The sequence below is a fragment of the Bos indicus genome, chromosome 24 (genome assembly GCF_029378745.1).
Source record: "Bos indicus isolate NIAB-ARS_2022 breed Sahiwal x Tharparkar chromosome 24, NIAB-ARS_B.indTharparkar_mat_pri_1.0, whole genome shotgun sequence".
In the NCBI taxonomy this organism is placed as follows: Eukaryota; Metazoa; Chordata; class Mammalia; order Artiodactyla; family Bovidae; genus Bos; species Bos indicus.
This window is the reverse complement of record NC_091783.1, coordinates 22,606,466-22,626,324: the sequence shown is the minus strand read 5'-3', so window position 1 is coordinate 22,626,324 and position 19,859 is coordinate 22,606,466. Positions and strand designations below refer to the sequence as shown.

The 19,859-nt window shown below is 40.3% G+C and overlaps 1 protein-coding gene across 21 annotated transcripts in view; it reads left to right on the top strand.

Moving 5' to 3' along the window:
• DTNA (dystrobrevin alpha) overlaps positions 1–19,859 on the top strand; it is a 451,246-nt gene that overhangs the window by 338,216 nt on the left and 93,171 nt on the right. For all 21 annotated transcript variants that reach the window (XM_070778753.1, XM_019986575.2, XM_019986574.2 and 18 more), the window contains one exon: positions 13,919–14,004. In XM_070778753.1, coding sequence (XP_070634854.1) covers positions 13,919–14,004 — 86 coding nt within the window. The remainder of the gene's footprint in view (positions 1–13,918; positions 14,005–19,859) is intronic.

Here is a 19,859-nt window from a genome sequence, read left to right as displayed (position 1 = left end):
ATTACTTTACAATATTGTATTGGTTTTCCATACATCAACATGAATCCTCCACTAAACAGTGGTTTTCTTATTTGGGAGGTTGATTCTTAATGCCAATTCTCCAATGATAATAATAACAATATTATAATTGTAATAATAGCTAAGAGGTACTCAGCATTTACTGCATACCAGCAATCTTACTGGTTTGCTGCTGTATTATTATGATTTTCCAGGTTGAGTAAGTGATGAAGGTGAAAATAAAAAGATTAGATAATTTACTTCCTACTAGATGGGTTAAGTAGGGGAAAATCATTTTCTTTCAGGCATCAGTTTAAGTTCAGGTATATTCATGCTTTCCATTTTATCTTTTTATATGAGAATTAATGTGTTTTTTCCCCTAGACTTGCCCTGTTTATTATAGGATATTATTATTATGCTCACATTCCTAACCTTTCTAGTTTGCAGGATTTAGACAAGTTGACAGAGTGTATGTGAAAGAGATATTTGGACTTAACAAGTTTTACATTGTAGATTTAGAGTCAGTTCTACAATAGCCATCCATAACTCCATATTCATCGTGTAATAGTCTTTCATAGAGAATACAAAATTCTGGAATTTTATTTTGACATTTTCTTTTGACATACCAGACCTTGCTGAGCCATTTGAACATCCTTTCACACTGCTGAGCCCCCAACACGATGGAGTGTACCATGGCATAATTTCAGATGTGTGAATATGAAATAATCCTGGAACTCTGCCAAAATCCTTCTGCCTTTTGAGTTTTAAAAATGATTCTGATGTTTAATTCAAGATGCACTACCAAATACACCAACAAAATGTGTTGTTCATGTGTGAGGCTCTATGGATGTGTGACAATGAAGGATAAAGAAAAGAGGCATACGAAACCAAATGTTCTCCTCTTGGCTTATGATTATGTATGTGGTGAGCACTCCACCTTTAAAATGTACTTGTCTTGGTGATTTTTTTCTTAGCACATCTTAAATCCAAGGTATCCACATTCTCTACTCACTAAAATTTTGTTCTGATGAAAAGTACTTTGCTCCAACACTCCTACATGTTGCGAAAATGGAAGCTCTTTCCAAAGAATTTTCATAGTTGTAGATAAATTGAACATCCTTAATGTCACTTGTCTTTCTGTCGGACACACTTGGGTGAGTGGCAGGTAGGATTTCATGGGAGTGAGGGAGAGATGTCCAAATGTTTGGCCTCTTCTAGTCTCCATTATGGACAAACTTCCAGCATACTCGCCTGGCCCAGTGCTGTCAGGATTCTTTTCCTGAATGTTTTGCTAACATTACGGGGAGCCCAAAGTGATGCCAGGGCCAAATATGGGATTCTGTGCATCCACATGTTAACTTCACTCACCCCAAAACAAGAGTAATTATGTATATGACCCCTTCTAAATTCAACGTATCACATGTCTACACGATCTAATATTAAGAGCTATAAAGTCAATCTTTGCAATTTTTCTCAAATACTTAGTATTGCTCAATATAATACTTAAGTGGTAAATCATAATATTTCACTTGTGCATTTATTCATTTAACTGACTTGTATCAAGAACTCACTATGTTCTAGGTGCTATGATAAGCTGGAGATAATAGACGAGTAAGACATGGACCTTGCCCATAAAATGTGTTGTATTAAAATTAACTAGTTTTGACTCTTTCTCCCCAGTAGAGGATTAGAAAAAGGAGGGTAGGGGTCATGCCTTATTTGCCTTTATATGCCCAACCTCTGAGGCATTGCTAGTCAATATTTATTGAGTTAATAAATGCATGATCCACATGAACAAAATAATTTCCAGATAGAGAAACATGTTATGACAGAGCCATGCTGTGGAAGACAGAAGAAGAAGCAATTCTCTCTGTGAATTAAAGCACCAAAATGTGTGAGGAACAGAAGCGTGAGAGCTGGACCTCTGCTTGTCATAAATGCTTGCCAAATGCTTTGGTAAAATATGTTGGTAAAAGAAAAGCTTCTGGTTTTAGTATTCTTAAATAAAGAAATAATTCCTTGAGCCTGTTCAGAAAACAGTCAGTCAGAATTCAATCTCTTTTAGGGACTTGATATTTGTCATCAGTTCAGTTGCTCAGTCGTGTCCGACTCTTTGCAACCCCATGGACTGCAGCACGCCAGGCTTCCCTGTCCGTCACCAACTCCCAGAGCTTGCTCAAACTCATGTCCATAGTGATGCCATCCAACCATCTCATTCTCTGTTGTCCCTTTCTCCTCCTGCCTTCAATATTTCCCAGAATTAGGCTCTTTTCCAATGAGTTGGCTCTTCGCATCAGGTGGCCAAAATATTGGAGCTTCAGCTTCAGCATCTATCCTTATTTCCTTTAGGATTGACTGGTTTGAACTCCTTGCAGTCCAAGGAACTCTCAAGAGTCTTCTCCAACACCACAGTTCAAAAGCATCAATTCTATGGCACTCAGCTTTCTTTATGGTCCAACTCTCACATTCATACATGACTACTGGAAAAACCATAGCTTTGACTAGATGGGCCTTTGTTGACAAAGTAATGTGTCTGCTTTTTAATATGCTGTCTAGGTTTGTCGTATTTTTTCTTCCAAGAATCAAGTGTTTTTTAATTTCATGGCTGCAGTCACCATCTGCAGTGATTTTGGAGCCCAAGAAAATAAAATCTCTCACTGTTTTCATTGTTTCCCCATCTATTTGCCATGAAGTGATGGCATGAAGTGGGATCAGATACCATGATCTTGTTTTTTGAATGTTGAGTTTTAAGCCAGCTTTTTCACTCTCCTCTTTCACTTTCATCAGGAGGTTCTTTAGTTCCTCTTTGCTTTCTGCCATAAGGGTGGTGTCGTCTGCATATCTGAGGTATTGATATTTCTCCCAGCAGTGTTGATTCCATATTGTGATTCATCCAGCCCAGCATTTTGCATGATGTACTCTGCATATAAGTTAAAGAAGCAGGGTGACAATATACAGCCTTGATGTACTCCTTTTCCAATTTGGAAGCAGTCCATTGTTCCATGTCCAGTTCTAACTGTTGCTTCTTGACCTGCATACAGATTTCTCTGGAGGCCGCTCAGGTGGTCTGGTATTCCTGTCTCTTTAAGAATTTTCCACAGTTTGTTGTGATCCACACAGTCAAAGGCTTTAGTATAGTCAATGAAGCAGAAGTAGATGTTTTTCTGGAACTGTCTTGCTTTTTCTATGATCCAGTGGATGTTGGCAATTTGATCTCTCTGGTTCCTCAGCCTTTTCTAAATCCAACTTGAACACCTGGAAGTTGTTGGTTCGCATACTGTTGAAGCCTGTTCTCAGTTCACATACTGTTGATACTTGTCATGGGGTCCTGTAATTTCAAACAGGAAACTCTCTCAGGAACTAGGAGAAATGTTTTATTCTGGTCTGTTGACCTGAAACAGACTACCAGTTATTTCTCTGAAAGAAAAAAAAAAAAGATTTATTTGGGATCCGCAAGGAATTGCTATTTGAGGTCTGCAACCCTGGAGAGTTCCCACAGGTCTAGGAAAGAATACTTTTATAAAGGGCAGGAAGGGAGGCAGAGTGCATGGCTTTTCATTGACTGGGTCCTTGCCAGGAAGGAGTCCTCCTCCTGTTGGCCTCTTATCATCACAGGGTATAAGAGCTCCCCCTGCTGATCCTGATCTCTATGTAATTGAGGTTTCTGTTTTTAAAATTTTTACAGTTCCAACTTCAACCTACTACCCCAGACCTATCAGTGTTTATTTGTTTTTTTTTTCTTCTGGTCAAAAGTCGATTTTCCTTCCCAGACAACTTTTTCCTAAGAGTAATATCTCTAGGTTAAAAGAAGTCAGTTTATCTGTTTGTATTGTTGTTGCTCAGTTATCAGTCGTGTCCTACTATTTGTGACCCCAAGGACTGCAGCACAGCCTGGCTTCCCCGTCCTTCACCATCTCCCAGAGTTTGCTCAAACTCATGTCCATCAAGTCAGTGATACCATCCAACCATCTCATCCTCTGTCATCCCCTTCTCCTCCTGCCTTCAATCTTTCCCAGCATCAGGGTCTTTTCCGATGAGTCAGTTCTTCGCATCAGGTGGCCAGACTATTGGAGTTTCAGCCTCAGCATCAGTCCTTCCAATAAATATTCAGGGTCTGTTTGTATAGTCATAGGAAAAACCCTTAGGTAAAGCACTTATTCATTTTCTATGTTTGATGAGTCAAACTGTGAAGTAATGTGTGTCTTTAAGACAGACACTCTACCAACCTCCACATATATATGTTAACCAAAGGGTAAGCACTTTCCTTTTTCCATTTTCAATCAGGCTTCCCTTGGGAAAATTTGAAACTTTTCAGACTGAGCAAAATATAAAAGGAAATAAACAATTTAAAGAAACATTGATTGCTGAGGTAATTTTAGTTTCTACCTATGATAATTTGCTGTTTCCTTTACATATCCTTTTAGGTGTTAATTATATACAATATAACAATTTAATTGGGTATGGTTTTTTTCTATATAATTGGTTATCTTCTGATGTCAAGCTAGAATAGGAAAGTAAAATTTGAAGAAGCAAAAGCTTCAGGGTAATTGGCTAGAATCTATTTCATGATTCCCAAAAACAAATAATGGAGAGTAGGGGGAAATGAGTAAAATATGTATATGCATTGTGTTCTCACTCTCTATTGAAAGAGAAAACAGAAGTCAATGTTTGTTTTACTTAAAGAATTATAGGCTGGTAGTAAACTTATTTTTAAAGCTTTTACTATAACTTTTACACTAGCAACTTTCATCCACAAAGAAAAGCTTATGTGATCATGTCACTCAACATGGATTCTAAGGCCCAGTCCAGCCCTAAAAATCAGCAATTCTAATGGCTACACTGTATGCTGTATCCATTATACACTGTGCATAGTACATATACTCTCAACCACATTTGGCTCTGTTGCCTCTCTATTATTTTTAATTTATTTTTTATTGAAGTATATAGTTGATTTACAATGTTGTATTTGTTTCTGGTATATAGCAAAGTGATTCAGTTATATACATATATATCTATATTTCTTTTTCATATTCTTTTCCATGTGGCTTATTACAAGATATTGCATACAATTCCCTGCTATACAGTAGGGCCTTGTTGTTAATCTCTCTTATATATAGCAGTGTGTACCTGCCATTCCCAAATTCCCAATGTATTCCTCCCCCACCTCCTTTCCCCTTTGGTAAACATAACTTTGTTTTCTGTGTCTGTGAGTCTGTTTCTGTCTTGTAAATAAGTTCATTGATATCAATTTTTAGATTCCACATAGAAGTGACATCATTGGTATTTGTCTTTCTCTTTCTGATTTATTTCACTTAGTATGATAATCTCTAGATCTATCCATGCTCCTGCAAATAACATTCCTTCATTCTTTTTTATGGCTGAGCAGTATTCCACTGTATATATGCACCACATCTTCTATATCCATTCACCTGTTGATAGACATTTAGCTTGTTTCTATGTTTTTGCTACTCTAAATGGCACTGCTGTGAACACTTGGGTGCATGTATCTTTCCAAATTAGAGTGTTTCCAGATACATGCCCAGGAGAGGGAATGCTGGATCACGTGTTGTCAGCTCCCTCTTTCTTGAGGTGCCAGTCTGAACTACACATTAAACTGAAGTTATGCTTCTGGCATAGCTTTCCATAAAAGCAAGGCAAGATTTTCAACTTTTTCTAGTGCTCCTCTCTGTGCTGCCCGCTGCAGCATTAGGAACAATCTACATTTTTCATCCTCAGCACACACAGGCAGATCTGCTTCCTGAGTTGCAGCCAACAACCAACATTCCATGTGCGCCATTTCACCACTTTACTCTGGATGCATGTGTGTGCAGAACTCACTTTGGAACAATACATTGCTTTCCTGCTCATTTGCCCAAGACTCCTGGGAGTTGCACATTATTCATCCTCGAGAGCTTGACTTTTCACTTCTTAGATACCCAAGGGCTGTCACTGACTGTTCATGAGTCAAACTGCCCCAACTAGGGAGGATTTCTAATGAGAACAGCTCTTACATTCTCCATTTGGGATGTACCAACTTCTCCCTCAGAGAAGGCAATGGCACCCCACTCCAGTACTCCTGCCTGGAAAATCCCATGGATGGAGGCCCTTGTGGGCTGCAGTCCATGGGGTCGCGAAGAGTCGGACACGACTGAGCGACTTCACTTTCACTTTTCACTTTCATGCATTGGAGAAGGAAATGGCATCCCATTCCAGTGTTCTTGCCTGGAGAATCCCAGGAACGGGGGAGCCTAGTGGGCTGCCGGCTATGGGGTCGCACAGAGTCGGACACGACTGAAGCGACTTAGCAGCAACTTCTCCCTACTTTTTGATCCCTGCATCAATGCTAAGTCTTTTTTCACAACAAAATAAAGACCCTGATCCTAAGGTGACTTTGTTCAAGTGATAGTGTTTGGTGTGGAATCTTGTCAAAGGCCTTTAGAAAATCTTTCTCTTTGCGTCCCTTTTCTTCATCCTGTTATATCTACTGAAAATGTTCTTTAAAACTATCCCTTTGTGTTTAACTATTGGTGCCTCTCCATAGCCAAGTCCATCACCTCCATTCACTAAACTCCTTAAAGGTTGATCTAATGACTGGGCTAAGCAAGGTCTGAACACATCTGGTACTGGCATGCTTCCCACAGTCTACATTTATGCCTACCCCCTGAATCCTTCTTTGTAACAGGGGTCACATTTGCAATCTGGCATACTAGCTTACATACCAATAAATCCCAGTGGCCTAATTTCACCCTCGAGTTCCTGCAAAACTCATTGAGTCACCCTCCGCTTGGTGATTGATCCAGATTTATTATGTCAATTTGGCAAAATAGCGCTGATACAGCTACCATTGGCTATAATAACATTCATCTTGCATTTTCAGGGACAATACAAGACTGGTATTTCCCTAGGATCTTATTCATTAAAAGCTACAGTTTAAGAATTCACCTGTGAGGTACCATCACTTCATACTCTGGAGAGCTCTCTGTTCCAGCATCATCTGTGGTCTATCCTCTTTCTTGAATAAAATTGTTCTCTCTGATTTGAAAGAAACTTGTACTTGCTCTTGAAGTCTTGTATGGCAAAACCAATACAATATTGTAAAGTAATTAGCCTCCAATTAAAATAAATAAATTTATATTTAAAAAATAATACAATAAAAAAGTAATACTCTTCAATCTCTCTGCATTTTGAAGACCACTTTATCACTCTATTACATCTGTTCTTTACACTTTGTAGATCTCAGTTATTACTTGAACTATATTTCAGCTTAGGAAAAGAAGCTAATTACTTCTTAAAATAAAATTGTTGATACTTCCAGGTATCCATGCAATTGGGAATGCAGGGGACATGGAATAATTTTGAATGAGGTGGTCTTTACAAAATCATTGCATTTTTATTACAGCTACCAGCTCTAAAATTAGTGAACAACTTAATGAGTGGCCGATCAAAATTCTAGGACAGTTATTATCATGATTAATAGTCATTAATTAATATAAGACATTTATGGCACCCCACTCCAGTACTCTTGCCTGGAAAATCCCATGGATGGAGGCACCTGGTGGGCTGCAGTCTATGGGGTTGCTAAGAGTCGGACATGACTGAGCGAATTCACTTTCACTTTTCACTTTCAGGCACTGGAGAAGGAAATGGCAACCCACTCTAGTGTTCTTACCTGGAGAATCCCAGGGACGGTGGAGCCTGGAGGGCTGCCGTCTATGGGATTGCACAGAGTCAGACACGACTGAAGCGACTTAGCAGCAGCAGCAACACAGTGTGAGACAAAGTTTGAGGCACTGGGAATTCAGCTAATTGAGGGAACATGATTTATGCCCCCAAGCATCCCACACTGTGGAGTCGAATCAAACGTGGACTTGTCAATAAATAAATCAAGGTCACTCAGTGATAGGTGAGTGACAGGTGCCCAATAATAAATAGGTAACCTGCTCTGACACTGTGAAAGAAAGTCCATCCCTGTGTCTCTCCACTAGGCTCATCCTGACCTGTGTCCTTTACAATAAAACCGTAAGTTCTAAGTAAGTTCAGTCACTCAGTCATGTCCGACTCTTTGTGACCCCATGAATTGCAGCACGCCAGGCCTCCCTGTCCATCACCAACTCCCGGAGTTCACTCAGACTCACATCCATCGAGTCAGTGATGCCATCCAGCCATCTCATCCTCTATCATCCCTTTCTCCTCCTGCCTCCAATCCCTCCCAGCATCAGAGTCTTTTCCAATGAGTCAACTCTTCAGATGAGGTGGCCAAAGTACTGGAGTTTCAGCTTTAGCATCATTCCTTCCAAAGAAATCCCAGGGCTGATCTCCTTCAGAATGGACTGGTTGGATCTCCTTGCAGTCCAAGGGACTCTCAAGAGTCTTCTCCAACACCACAGTTCAAAAGCATCAATTCTTCGGTGCTCAGCCTTCTTCACAGTCCAACTCTCACATTCATACATGACCACAGGAAAAACCACAGCCTTGACTAGACGAACCTTTGTTGGCAAAGTAATGTCTCTGCTTTTGAATATGCTATCTAGGTTGGTCATAACTTTCCTTCCAAGGAGTAAGCGTCTTTTAATTTCATGGCTGTAGTCACCATCTGCAGTGATTTTGGAGCCCAGAAAAATAAAGTCTGACACTGTTTCCACTGTTTCCCCATCTATTTCCCATGAAGTGATGGGACCAGATGCCATGATCTGAGTTTTCTGAATGTTGAGCTTTAAGTCAACTTTTTCACTCTCCTCTTTCACTTTCATCAAGAGGCTTTTTAGTTCCTCTTCACTTTCTGCCATAAGGGTGGTGTCATCTGAATATCTGAGGTTATTGATATTTCTCCAGGCAATCTTGATTCCAGCTTGTGCTTCTTCAGCCCAGTATTTAGCATGATGTACTCTGCATATAAGTTAAATAAGCAGGGTGACAATATACAGCCTTGACAAACTCCTTTTCCAATTTGGAACCAGTCTGTTGTTCCATGTCCAGTTCTAACTGTTGCTTCCTGATCTGCATACAGGTTTCCCTAGAGGCAGGTCAGGAGGTCTGGTATTCCCATCTCTTTCAGAATTTTCCACAGTTTATTGTGATCCACACAAAGGCTTTGGCATAGTCAATAAAGCAGAAATAGATGTTTTTCTGGAACTCTCTTGCTTTTTCCATGATCCAGTGGATGTTGGCAATTTGATCTCTGGTTCCTCTGTCTTTTCTAAAACCGCTTGAACATCTGCAAGTTCACGGTTCATGTATTGCTAAAGCCTGGCTTGGAGAATTTTGAGCATTACTTTACTAGCGTGTGAGATGAGTACAATTGTGCAGTAGTTTGAGCATTCTTTGGCATTGCCTTTCTTTGGGATTGGAATGAAAACTGACCTTTTCCAGTCCTGTGGCCACTGCTGAGTTTTCCACATTTGCTGGCATATTGAGTGCAGCACTTTCACAGCATCATCTTTCAGGATTTGGAATAGCTCAACTGGAATTCCATCACCTCCACTAGCTTTGTTCATAGTGATGCTTTCTAAGGCCCACTTGGTTTCACATTCCAGGATGTCTGGCTCTAGGTGAGTGATCATACCATCGTGATTATCTTGGTCGCGAAGATCTTTTTTGTACAGTTCTTCTGTGTATTCTTGCCACCTCTTCTTAGTATCTTCTGCTTCTGTTAGGTCCCTACCATTTCTGTCCTTTATTGAGCCCATCTTTGCATGAAATGTTCCCTTGGTATCTCTAATTTTCTTGAAGAGAACTCTAGTCTTTCCCATTCTGTTGTTTTCCTCTATTTCTTTGCATTGATTGCTGAGGAAGGCTTTCTTATCTCTCCTTGCTGTTCTTTGGAACTCTGCATTCAGATGCTCATATCTTTCCTTTTCTCCTTTGCTTTTCACTTCTCTTCTTTTCACTGCTATTTGTAAGGCCTCCCCAGACAGCCATTTTGCTTTTTTGCATTTATTTTCCATTGCAGTGGTCTTGATCCCTGTCTCCTGTACAATGTCACAAATCTCAGTCCATAGTTCATCAGGCACTCTATCTATCAGATCTAGGCCCTTAAATCTATTTCTCACTTCCACTGTATAATCATAAGGGATTTGATTTAGGTCATACCTGAATGGTCTAGTGGTTTTCCCTACTTTCTTCAGTTTAAGTCTGAATTTGGGAATAAGGAGTTCATTATCTGAGCCATAGTCAGCTCCCGGTCTTGTTTTTGTTGACTGTATGGAGCTTCTCCATCTTTGGCTGCAAAGAATATAATCAATCTGATTTTGGTGTTGACCATCTGGTGATGTCCATGTATAGAGTCTTCTCTTGTGTTGTTGGAAAAGGGTGTTTGCTATGACCAGTGTGTTCTCTTGGCAAAACTCTATTAGCCTTTGCCCTGCTTCATTCTGTACTCCAAGGCCAAATTTGCCTGTTACTCCAGGTGTTTCTTGACTTCCTACTTTTGCATTCCAGTCCCCTATAATGAAAAGGACATCTTTTTGGGGTGTTAGTTCTAAGAGGTCTTGTAGGTCTTCATAGAACCATTCAACTTCAGCTTCTTCAGCGTTACTGGTTGGGGCATAGGCTTGGATTACTGTGATATTGAATGGTTTGCCTTGGAAACAAACAGAGATCATTCTTTCATTTTTGAGATTGCATCCAAGTACTGCATTTTGGACTCTTTTGTTGACCATGATGGCTACTCCATTTCTTCTAAGGGATTCCTGCCCATAGTAGTAGATATAATGGTCATCTGAGTTAAATTCACCCATTCCAATCCATTTTAGTTTGCTGATTCCTAGAATGTTGACATTCACTCTTGCCATCTCCTGTTTGACCACTTCCAATTTGCCTTGATTCATGGACCTAACGTTGTAGGTTCCTATGCAATATTGCTCTTTACAGCATCGGACCTTGCTTCTATCACCAGTCACATCCACAGCTGGGTATTGTTTTTCTTTGGCTCCATCCCTTCATTCTTTCTGGAGTTATTTCTCCACTGATCTCCAGTAGCATATTGGGCACCTACTGACCTGGGGAGTTCCTCTTTCAGTATCCTATCATTTTGCCTTTTCATACTGTTCATGGGGTTCTCAAGGCAAGAATACTGACGTGGTTTGCCATTCCCTTCTCCAGTGGACCACATTCTGTCAGACCTCTCCACCATGACCCTCCCATCTTGGGTGGCCCCACAGGGCATGGCTTAGTTTCATTGAGTTAGACAAGGCTGTGGTCCTAGTGTGGTTAGATTGGCTAGTTTTCTGTGATTATGGTTTCAGTGTGTCTGTCCTCTGATGCCCTCTTGCAACACCTACCATCTTACTTGGGTTTCTCTTACCTTGGACGTGGGGTATCTCTTCATGGTTGCTCCAGCAAAGGGCAGCCGCTGCTCCTTAGCTTGGACAAAGGGTATCTCCTCACCTTGGACAAGGGGTATCTCCTCACCTTGGATGAGGGGTATCTCCTCATCACCGCCCTTCCTGACCTTGAACATGGAATAGCTCCTCTCGGCCCTCCTGCGCCCGCGCAGCCACCGCTCCTTGGACATGGGGTTGCTCCTCAATAAAACTGTAATGGCAAAAAAAATAAAAAAGTAAAGGGGAGAGCAATAGCTTCCACCTCCAGGGGAAGAACTGTTTTTAGAGCAGAGTGAACAGTGATATTGAGCTGAAACTTCATGAATGTATGGGAGAGTCCTGGGCAGACCCTGGTGGGAAGAGCAGGAGCATTAAACAGGGACCGTGGTGTGGAATGAAAAGGAATGGTAGCAGATGAGACTGGAGAAAACAGACAAGGCTAGAACTATCTTCTGTGGGCAAATGAAGGCAGTTCAGTTCAGTTCAGTTCAATCGCTCAGTCATGTCCGACTCTTCGCGACCCCATGAATCACAGCACGCCAGGCCTCCCTGTCCATCACCAACTCCCGGAGTTCACTCAGACTCACATCCATCGAGTCAGTGATGCCATCCAGCCATCTCATCCTCTGTCGTCCCCTTCTCCTCCTGCCCCCAATCCCTCCCAGCATCAGAGTCTTTTCCAATGAGTCAACTCTTCGCATGAGGTGTCCAAAGTACTGGAGTTTCAGCTTTAGCATCATTCCTTCCAAAGAACACCCAGGGCTGATCTCCTTCAGAATGGACTGGTTGGATCTCCTTGCAGTCCAAGGGACTCTCAAGAGTGTTCCCCAACACCACAGTTCAAAAGCATCAATTCTTCGGTGCTCAGCCTTCTTCACAGTCCAACCCTCACCTCCATACATGACCACAGGAAACATGGTTTTAAATAATGAAATACTGTGGGTCCCTTGCTTTTGCGGGGGTTTGGTTCTAGGACCCCCTACTGACACCAAAATCTGGGGTTTCTCAAGTCTCTTACAGACATCTTCTGTATCCACCGTGGATGGTTAAATCCATGGATGTAGAACCTCAAATAGAAGGCTCTGACTGTAATATGGTCAGATCTGTCATATGAATGTGCAAGCAGAGAGATAAGTGAAGAAGTTATTAAAGTGTTAAAGGAAGAGCTGATAGAAGCAATGGCAGTCAGGAGGGAAAGAAGAAAGTGGGTTTAATATACAGTGAAGTGGGTATATCTGAGTCCCTCAAACATTTATTTGAATGATACTGAATTAAGGAAGAGCAAAAAGTCAAGAGTGACCTTTTCCCCAGAATTCATTTCTAGGTAATTAGGTACATGGTGATGCTGACAACCAAAAGAGAGGCTGTAGGAGGAAGCACAAGTTAACAGTTAAGTTGGTTGGAGTATTATGGGAAGGTTCTGAAAAGATGGTGAGTTCTACTTTGAATGGAGGGGCATCAAGTGAAGATTTCCAATATGTAATTATGTAAGTCTGGTGCTTAGACTTAGAAATATAAATGGGAGAGTCACTAGCATAGGATTGGGTCAATTTTGCATTCTGGCTAGCTGTTGTTTCAGGTACTACGCTAAGAATGACGGCAAGAAAGATGAATAACAAATGATCCCTTTCTGGAGCCTAGCAAAGAACAAGGACACAATCATTTATTATGTCTTATTCTTCTAATGTGTCAGATATGTGAGTCTTATTCATATAAATTATTTATTCTATATACTAAACCCTTGTCAATACAGACTCTACTTGATTAGTTTAACTAAATCTTTTGATCAATCTTAACACTAGCAACTACCAGAGAAATGAATTACTAACACAATACACTTTTTGGTTCCAAGGCTTTAAGAATAAACAGTTTATTCCAGTTGGAAAAAAATCATTTAGCTGAAATTTTCTACTTCTTACCCTATGTCCTTTATATCACATTTTGTGAAGGAGAAGTTAGTTTCACTTCTTGAACCAAAGAAGGTTTGGCAGCTCTGATGTCATTTAGGTAGGAAACCTATTCAAAAGAGCTCTTGCTTTTGCCCCTTTAGAGTACTAACTCCCTTTGAAAAGTAAATGTATCACATGAAGACAGTTGGCTTGTGGGTAAAAATGATGGTCGAAAAAAGAGTGTTGATGAAAAAGTCTCCATATTTACCCTAACAAAATTCAGGAATTATCTGACACCCCCCAAAAAAAACAGATTTTTCTGAACCCTTGTTTAACTAAATTGTAGAGATGGTGACAACATTTTGTGTAAAATTATTTTATGATTTTTCCCCAAAGTGAAAAGAATGCTCTGTAATTTTCATTCACAGTAAAACAGCACATCACCCTTTGGCTACCAGTCCATCCTTTGAGCAAGTGCTATAGACAAAGAATAACTTAAAGATTCTGCTATCTCTTGAATACCAAAGAGACAGTTTTTCAGAAATGTGTGTTGAATTGTATTCATAACATTTTTTAAAGTGGATATGTTCACATAATGCACACAACTCCAACGTCCTATGATTTCTACACAACAGAAAATGTCAAACCAAGTTATTGGAAGTTCTTCAAATGACATCTCTCTCTCTATTTTTTTCTGTTATCATTAAACAGGGAAGGCCATGGTAAAATTTCAGTATTTGCTGTCAAAATGGCTTTAGCCACGTTGTGTGGAGGGAAGATCATGGACAAATTAAGATGTAAGTTATTCTCTGCATCTCTCTTTGCTCACCCCTCCCTTATGCCGCGTTTTCCTCTACCCATTTCCTACCAGATTCCCCTGACCATTCGTGACTTTCCTCATCCTATGAGAGTTATTTGAAATATGATGTTCGATGTAATGAACTAATGTACGGAGCACTGAGCTTGTCCAAGTCTACTGATTTCTTACTATGGCCGTGGCATGTGTAGGCAGTAGATTAGCAATGTGAGCAGCAGCATCTCTTTGGTGAAGGTGTGGGTCCTACCTGTAATACCTTAGCAGGTATGATTGTTACCCAGGAGCACCCCAAAGGTGATCTGCATTACAATTCTCTTGCCATGGGCCAATGTCTGCAGTGACTAAAGGCACACATGGAAATGACTACTCAGATTCATGTTGCAGATGAGCAAGCTCTCTTTCAGCAACTATACCTGGTTGCCTAGGGAAATGTAATTTTAATTCACAAGAGAAGGAGAATGGTCTTTAATATTATTATCCCTGCCTTTGAGCAGACTCAAGGGGGTTCAACTTTGGAAAGAGCATAATTTGGAATCTGAACCACTTTCTTCTGGTTTTCTCTGCTGGTTCAATTGAACTGACTTATTCCTAGACATTAAGTCACTGGAAATACTCAGGAAAAAAAGAAAGAAAAGAAATATAATGTTCATTGATCTTTGGATTTTTATCCTAAAAATATTTTCATCTTAGATAAATGTCAATGGAATGAATGTTCTCCTTCTAGGTATGGATTATTATTATTTACAACCTGTTAAGTATCACCAGTTAGACTGTTCATGATACCAAGGTAAAATATACATTCTCTCATGTTCATGGTACAAAACTGCCTCACAAGTTAAGTCCATCACCATAGGAGATGAAGGCCATGTTAGGAAACCTTCTTTTTTCAGTCATCTCAAGCCAAAGTTCCCAGCACGTCTCCTCATTCTTCTCAGCCAGTGAGTGCTATTCAAATCACTGGGCACTTGAACGGTTCCAAGGCAAATATTGCCAGGGTGTGGGCAGAGGAATTACATGCAGAAACTGTAGATTGCGAATGCACTGATTCCGATAGAGACATGATAGCTAAAGTGCACTGAGTGATTTTGAGCCTTTTGTGTACATTTTGTCACTAAATGTGGTAGTTTTTTAACCATCGGAACAGTGGGAGTTTTTTGGTAAGTTGGCATGTTTTCCGTAAAGAAGCTGAGACTTGGAGAGTTAATCACAGATGGTACCAGGAATTGAACCTTGACTTTTGCAATACCCCAGTGGCTCTCACATTTTAGTGTGTGTGGAATCACCTGGAAGGCTTTTAAAAAATAAATTTCTGGGTCTCATTCCCAGAATTTCTGATTCAGTAGGCCTAAAGTGAATGGGGTTAGGGCAAGAATTTTCATTTCTAACTGGTTTAAAATTCTGTATATGTGACTATTTTGAAGAAAAGTTACCACGTAACCTTCTCTGTTCCCCTAAGTATTATGAGTCTGAGTTATAATGCCCTATGAGAAAGCACACTTTCTTAGGAACTGGGAGCCTCAAGTTACAGGCCCAGCTTTGTGAATAATTCACTGAGTTATCCTGTGGAAGTTATTGCTTCTTTAGTCCTCAGCTTCCTTCTCCATCCTAAATTTGGGGATTTTGTTAGATACCTGTAGGGTCCCTACTGGCTGTAATCATCTGTGACTCACAGAGCCTCTAGGCTTTTTCGTCAACCTGTGGTGTGTCAGCTGCTGAATGTAATCTCTTGCTTCTTGATGCACTGAGGAAGAATAAAGAAAAATACAGGAATAAAAACTTTTTTTTTTGGCATTTCCCCAGACATACCCCAAGAAGAGTTATGTCATTAAAGCAATGGATAAGGGGACAGTACATGGAAACCCCACAAAACCACACATCTTCCCTCTCTCCCAGGAACATGGACCAGCCAAATAGAGTTAAGATTCAGAGAAGCCCAAGCAGACCCTCATAAGGCCCAGTTTAGATTACCTTTGGTTCACCTGAAAGATGTAAAAAAATAAAAAACCACCCCAGGGCTTGATTGAGGATAACAGCTCAGTCAGAAAGTGGCAGAAAAAATGTCCTTTAAAAAAAATACTTTAAAAAAATAAAAATTAAAAAAAAAAAAAAAGAACAGCATAATCCCTAAGACATTTCCTTCAGGGTTAGGCTGGGTAGAGAACATTTAGCAAAAGGAACCAGGGCAGAGGAAGAAACTCACGAGGGCCTAATGCCATTTCACGTTGATGTATGGCAAAAAAAAAAAAAAATCACACTACTGTAAAGTAATTATCCTCTAATTAAAAAAATTAAATTAGAAACTAAGTTTGATGAAAACTAAGAAACCAGGTTTCTATATGTCAGAACTCCTCAGAGCCTCTCGTGAACTGGGTTGATTCTATGCCATCAAGGACCCAAATGCCTTCCAGCTTTCTACTTGGCTTTCCTCTGTGTCAGATATTACCCTTCTTCTGAGGGTAAAGGGGAGTACAGCAGTTTCAGGAGTCACACCCACTCCAGAGGTCCCTGGCCCTTAAGTCTCATGGCCAGGGTGGCATCACAGACCAGTTTCTGTATCAGTTCCTGGAGAGGGGAAAGGAATGCCCATGATGGTCATGGAATCTTCCAGTCATTCTCACCTCCAGGGCTGAGAAGGGCCTCTGCTGTCCCTTAGCCCAGGAAGAAATGTGGGGCCAATAAAGATGAAGGGAAAGGTTATTACATCAGCAACAAACAACATTGGCACAATTACAAAACTCAGGCTTTAACTAACTGTTTGAGCAGATATTTGCCAGTCGTTGAATCCCTCAAAATTCTCTCGCAAGTCCAGGAATTTAAAGCAAACAATATATTAATAACTGCTCCAGTGCTGTTTCCTCACTCTATCCCATCATTCACCAGACACCCACAATCAGTGAGCAAAGCATGCATGCTCTCCAGTGGCCAAAGTCAATCCTCTGCAGCTTAGTGAAAGAAGTCACAGTTGCTAAGTCCCATTGGAAGAAAACTGTGCTCTCCAGTCTGCAAAAATAAGCTGCAGGGATTTATCTTGTAGTCCAGTGGTTAAGACTTAACTTCCAAGGCAGGGGTGTGAGCTCAATCCTTGGTCAGAGAGCTGAGATCTCACGTGCCCCCAGGCCAAAAAACCAGAGCATAAATAGCAGAAGCAACATTGTAACAAATCCAATAAAGACTTAAAAAAATGGTCCCAACCAAAAAGAAAAAAATGAAAGAAAGAAGCTGCAGAGTGTCACAAATTCTGTAGAAAAACAGATAGTGTGATCACAACATGTCACGTTGTCTTCCCCCCAGAGTGTGGTGTCCCTGTTCTCTGACTGAGGAGTCACTCTTTGAATAGTTAATCCCACGAAGGTAGTTTTAATGGTTCCCAGGTAAGTCAGTTGAAAGCAATTTGACCAAAAGCAATTTAGCTAAAAGCAGTTTGGCTGGTAGAACCTCTCCAAAATATGTATTAATGAGAAGTGTGAATGTCCTTAGTCACTTTAGATAACCATTGACTGAATGAGAAAATATGGGCAGTTCCACCCACGGATCGCCGTGGCTGACTTGGTGAGCAGAATCAAGGATTTTCTTTAGTCTTCTTTTGCTGGCTTCCATCTGGTCATAAAACAGGCAGGGTAATAATGTTGTAATAAAGCATTGTTTTATATAATAAGAAAATAAAATGAAAGGATATGGACTGTCTCAGAATTTGAGAGATTTATTTTTCCTTCTTTAAATTCTAATTCCATTTAAGCCAGTATGACAACTGTGCTAGTCTGGCAGTTTTTCTGTTTTTTGTGCACAGGGATGAGAAAGATTTCATCCCTTCTTTCATGCCAACTAGCCCCTTCATTACCCACTCCAGTGTTCTTGCCTGGAGAATCCCAGGGACAGGAGAGCCTCGTGGGCTGCCGTCTATGGGGTCACACAGAGTCAGACATGACTGAAGCGACTTAGCAGCAGCCCCTTCATTTGGGGAACACAGGGCAAGAGTAATTGGCTGAAAATATTTAGAAATTTTAAAAAGCAAAAAAGTAGAAAACAGCAGAAAATTTGAAACTGAGTTTTAAATATTGCTTTAAATGCATTAAAAGGGACAAGAACCCCACACGTTGTACCCCAGTTTCCAATACTCAGGGCCACCAGGAGCCAATAAACAGGGTGATCTTCAGGTACCCTCAGGCAGCAGTGCATGTGAGGGCGCCCCCTGCAGGCATGGAACACAGAGCCCTATACATAAACTGACCTAATATAATATACTCCTTTTCTGTCAAAATATCTTTGATCCGATTATTGCTGTTAAGGATCTTAAAGATTTCTTAGTCCAGTGGCATAAGCCTGGAATGTCAGGTGCTGTTCTAAAGCTTCTGAAGAGGGCTTGTTTTATTTAAAAAACTATCATTACAGAAAACACCTTGTATTTCCTGAGTTTCTATTAATGAATGGGTTGTTCTGCCTCCAAGCCTATCTCCAGGATAATATTTCTAACTCATTGGGCTGCCTTTAATTCTTTGGTATCTTTCTCATCACTCATTGCCCTGTACGCTTGGCCTGCAAGTCCCCTTTGTAAGAAAATCTTCCCTGACTCGCTCCTCCTTGTGGGAACCCTGTCTCTGAGCTCCTGCTGCACCCTGTACGCCCCACTTTCCTCTGCTCACACCACCTTGTTATCATGTGTGATGTCACTTCAGCCATGATGTGAGCGTGTCATCCCCAGTAGACCAGAAGACCAGGACCCTGTCATCCCAGTAGACCAGGATGTCCCAGGGGGCAACAGCCATGTCCTGATTTCCCTGTGTATCCATGGCTTAGCACAATTTCACTTAGCTTATTATGTGCCAAGCTAATTTTCGTTTAATAAATCCACGAATGTAAGTTCTTCTAAAGTAACATTGTGTGGAGCTGTAGGAAGCACACAGGTAATTTAAAATCTGATTTGGAACCTTATAGAACAATCCTATTGGGGAGGCAGCATCTAAACACACAAGGTGAGTGGCAGAAAAGTGTGATAGGAAATCAATAAGAAAAAGATACATTTCCGTACTGGATACTAGGCGCCAAGCATACATCAGTGTGCTTTTCATCTAGTAACTAGTTTAATCCTTGAAAGAGTGCCCTATATTATATAGATATACATATATTTCATGTTATAAGCACATTATATGTATCTGCATGCATATATACATATATATAGAGAGAGAAAGACAGAGGTCTCCAAATTAAGGTACAAGCACATACCATGTTGTGCCCCCTCATTTCTTTTTAAAAACCTGACTGGCCATTAACAGCCACTTCACTTTAATCTCAGTGAATAGCCCTAGTTTGGCTATTACTTAGTAGAATTTCATCAGTACAAATGAGTTTAATATTAGCTTCACATTTGTGAAAGGTCACTGTTGGTGCCCTTCAAGTTTGACTCTAGTTAGAGATGTTTAAATGATTTCAGTGTGGATTTGAAAAGCCTAACCTCCTTTTCAAAAATGTGCCCTGGCCTAAAAATTCCAGGTCTAGAAGATCATCAGGATGACAAAATTATAATTAGCCAAACTGTCTCCAAATAAAGAAGATGGCAGTTCTAATAAGAAAGTACATTTACTTCTTCAAGGCTTCTCTTTCCTCCTTTGGATTGGACTTCTTGAGTTTCTATATTTGGAATTACATAAGAGGGTTTTGGTTTTGTTGTTGGGTTTTTTGTTTTGTTTTGGTTTGGTTTTTTTTTTTTGCTGTTGGCAACTTCTTTTTTTGACTAGTTATAATGAAACATGAGATGAAATTCACTAAGGAAACAACATTGTGAAAATGAATGAGAACCTCACTAATTTTTGCTGCTCATGTAGAATATCTGTAGCTTTA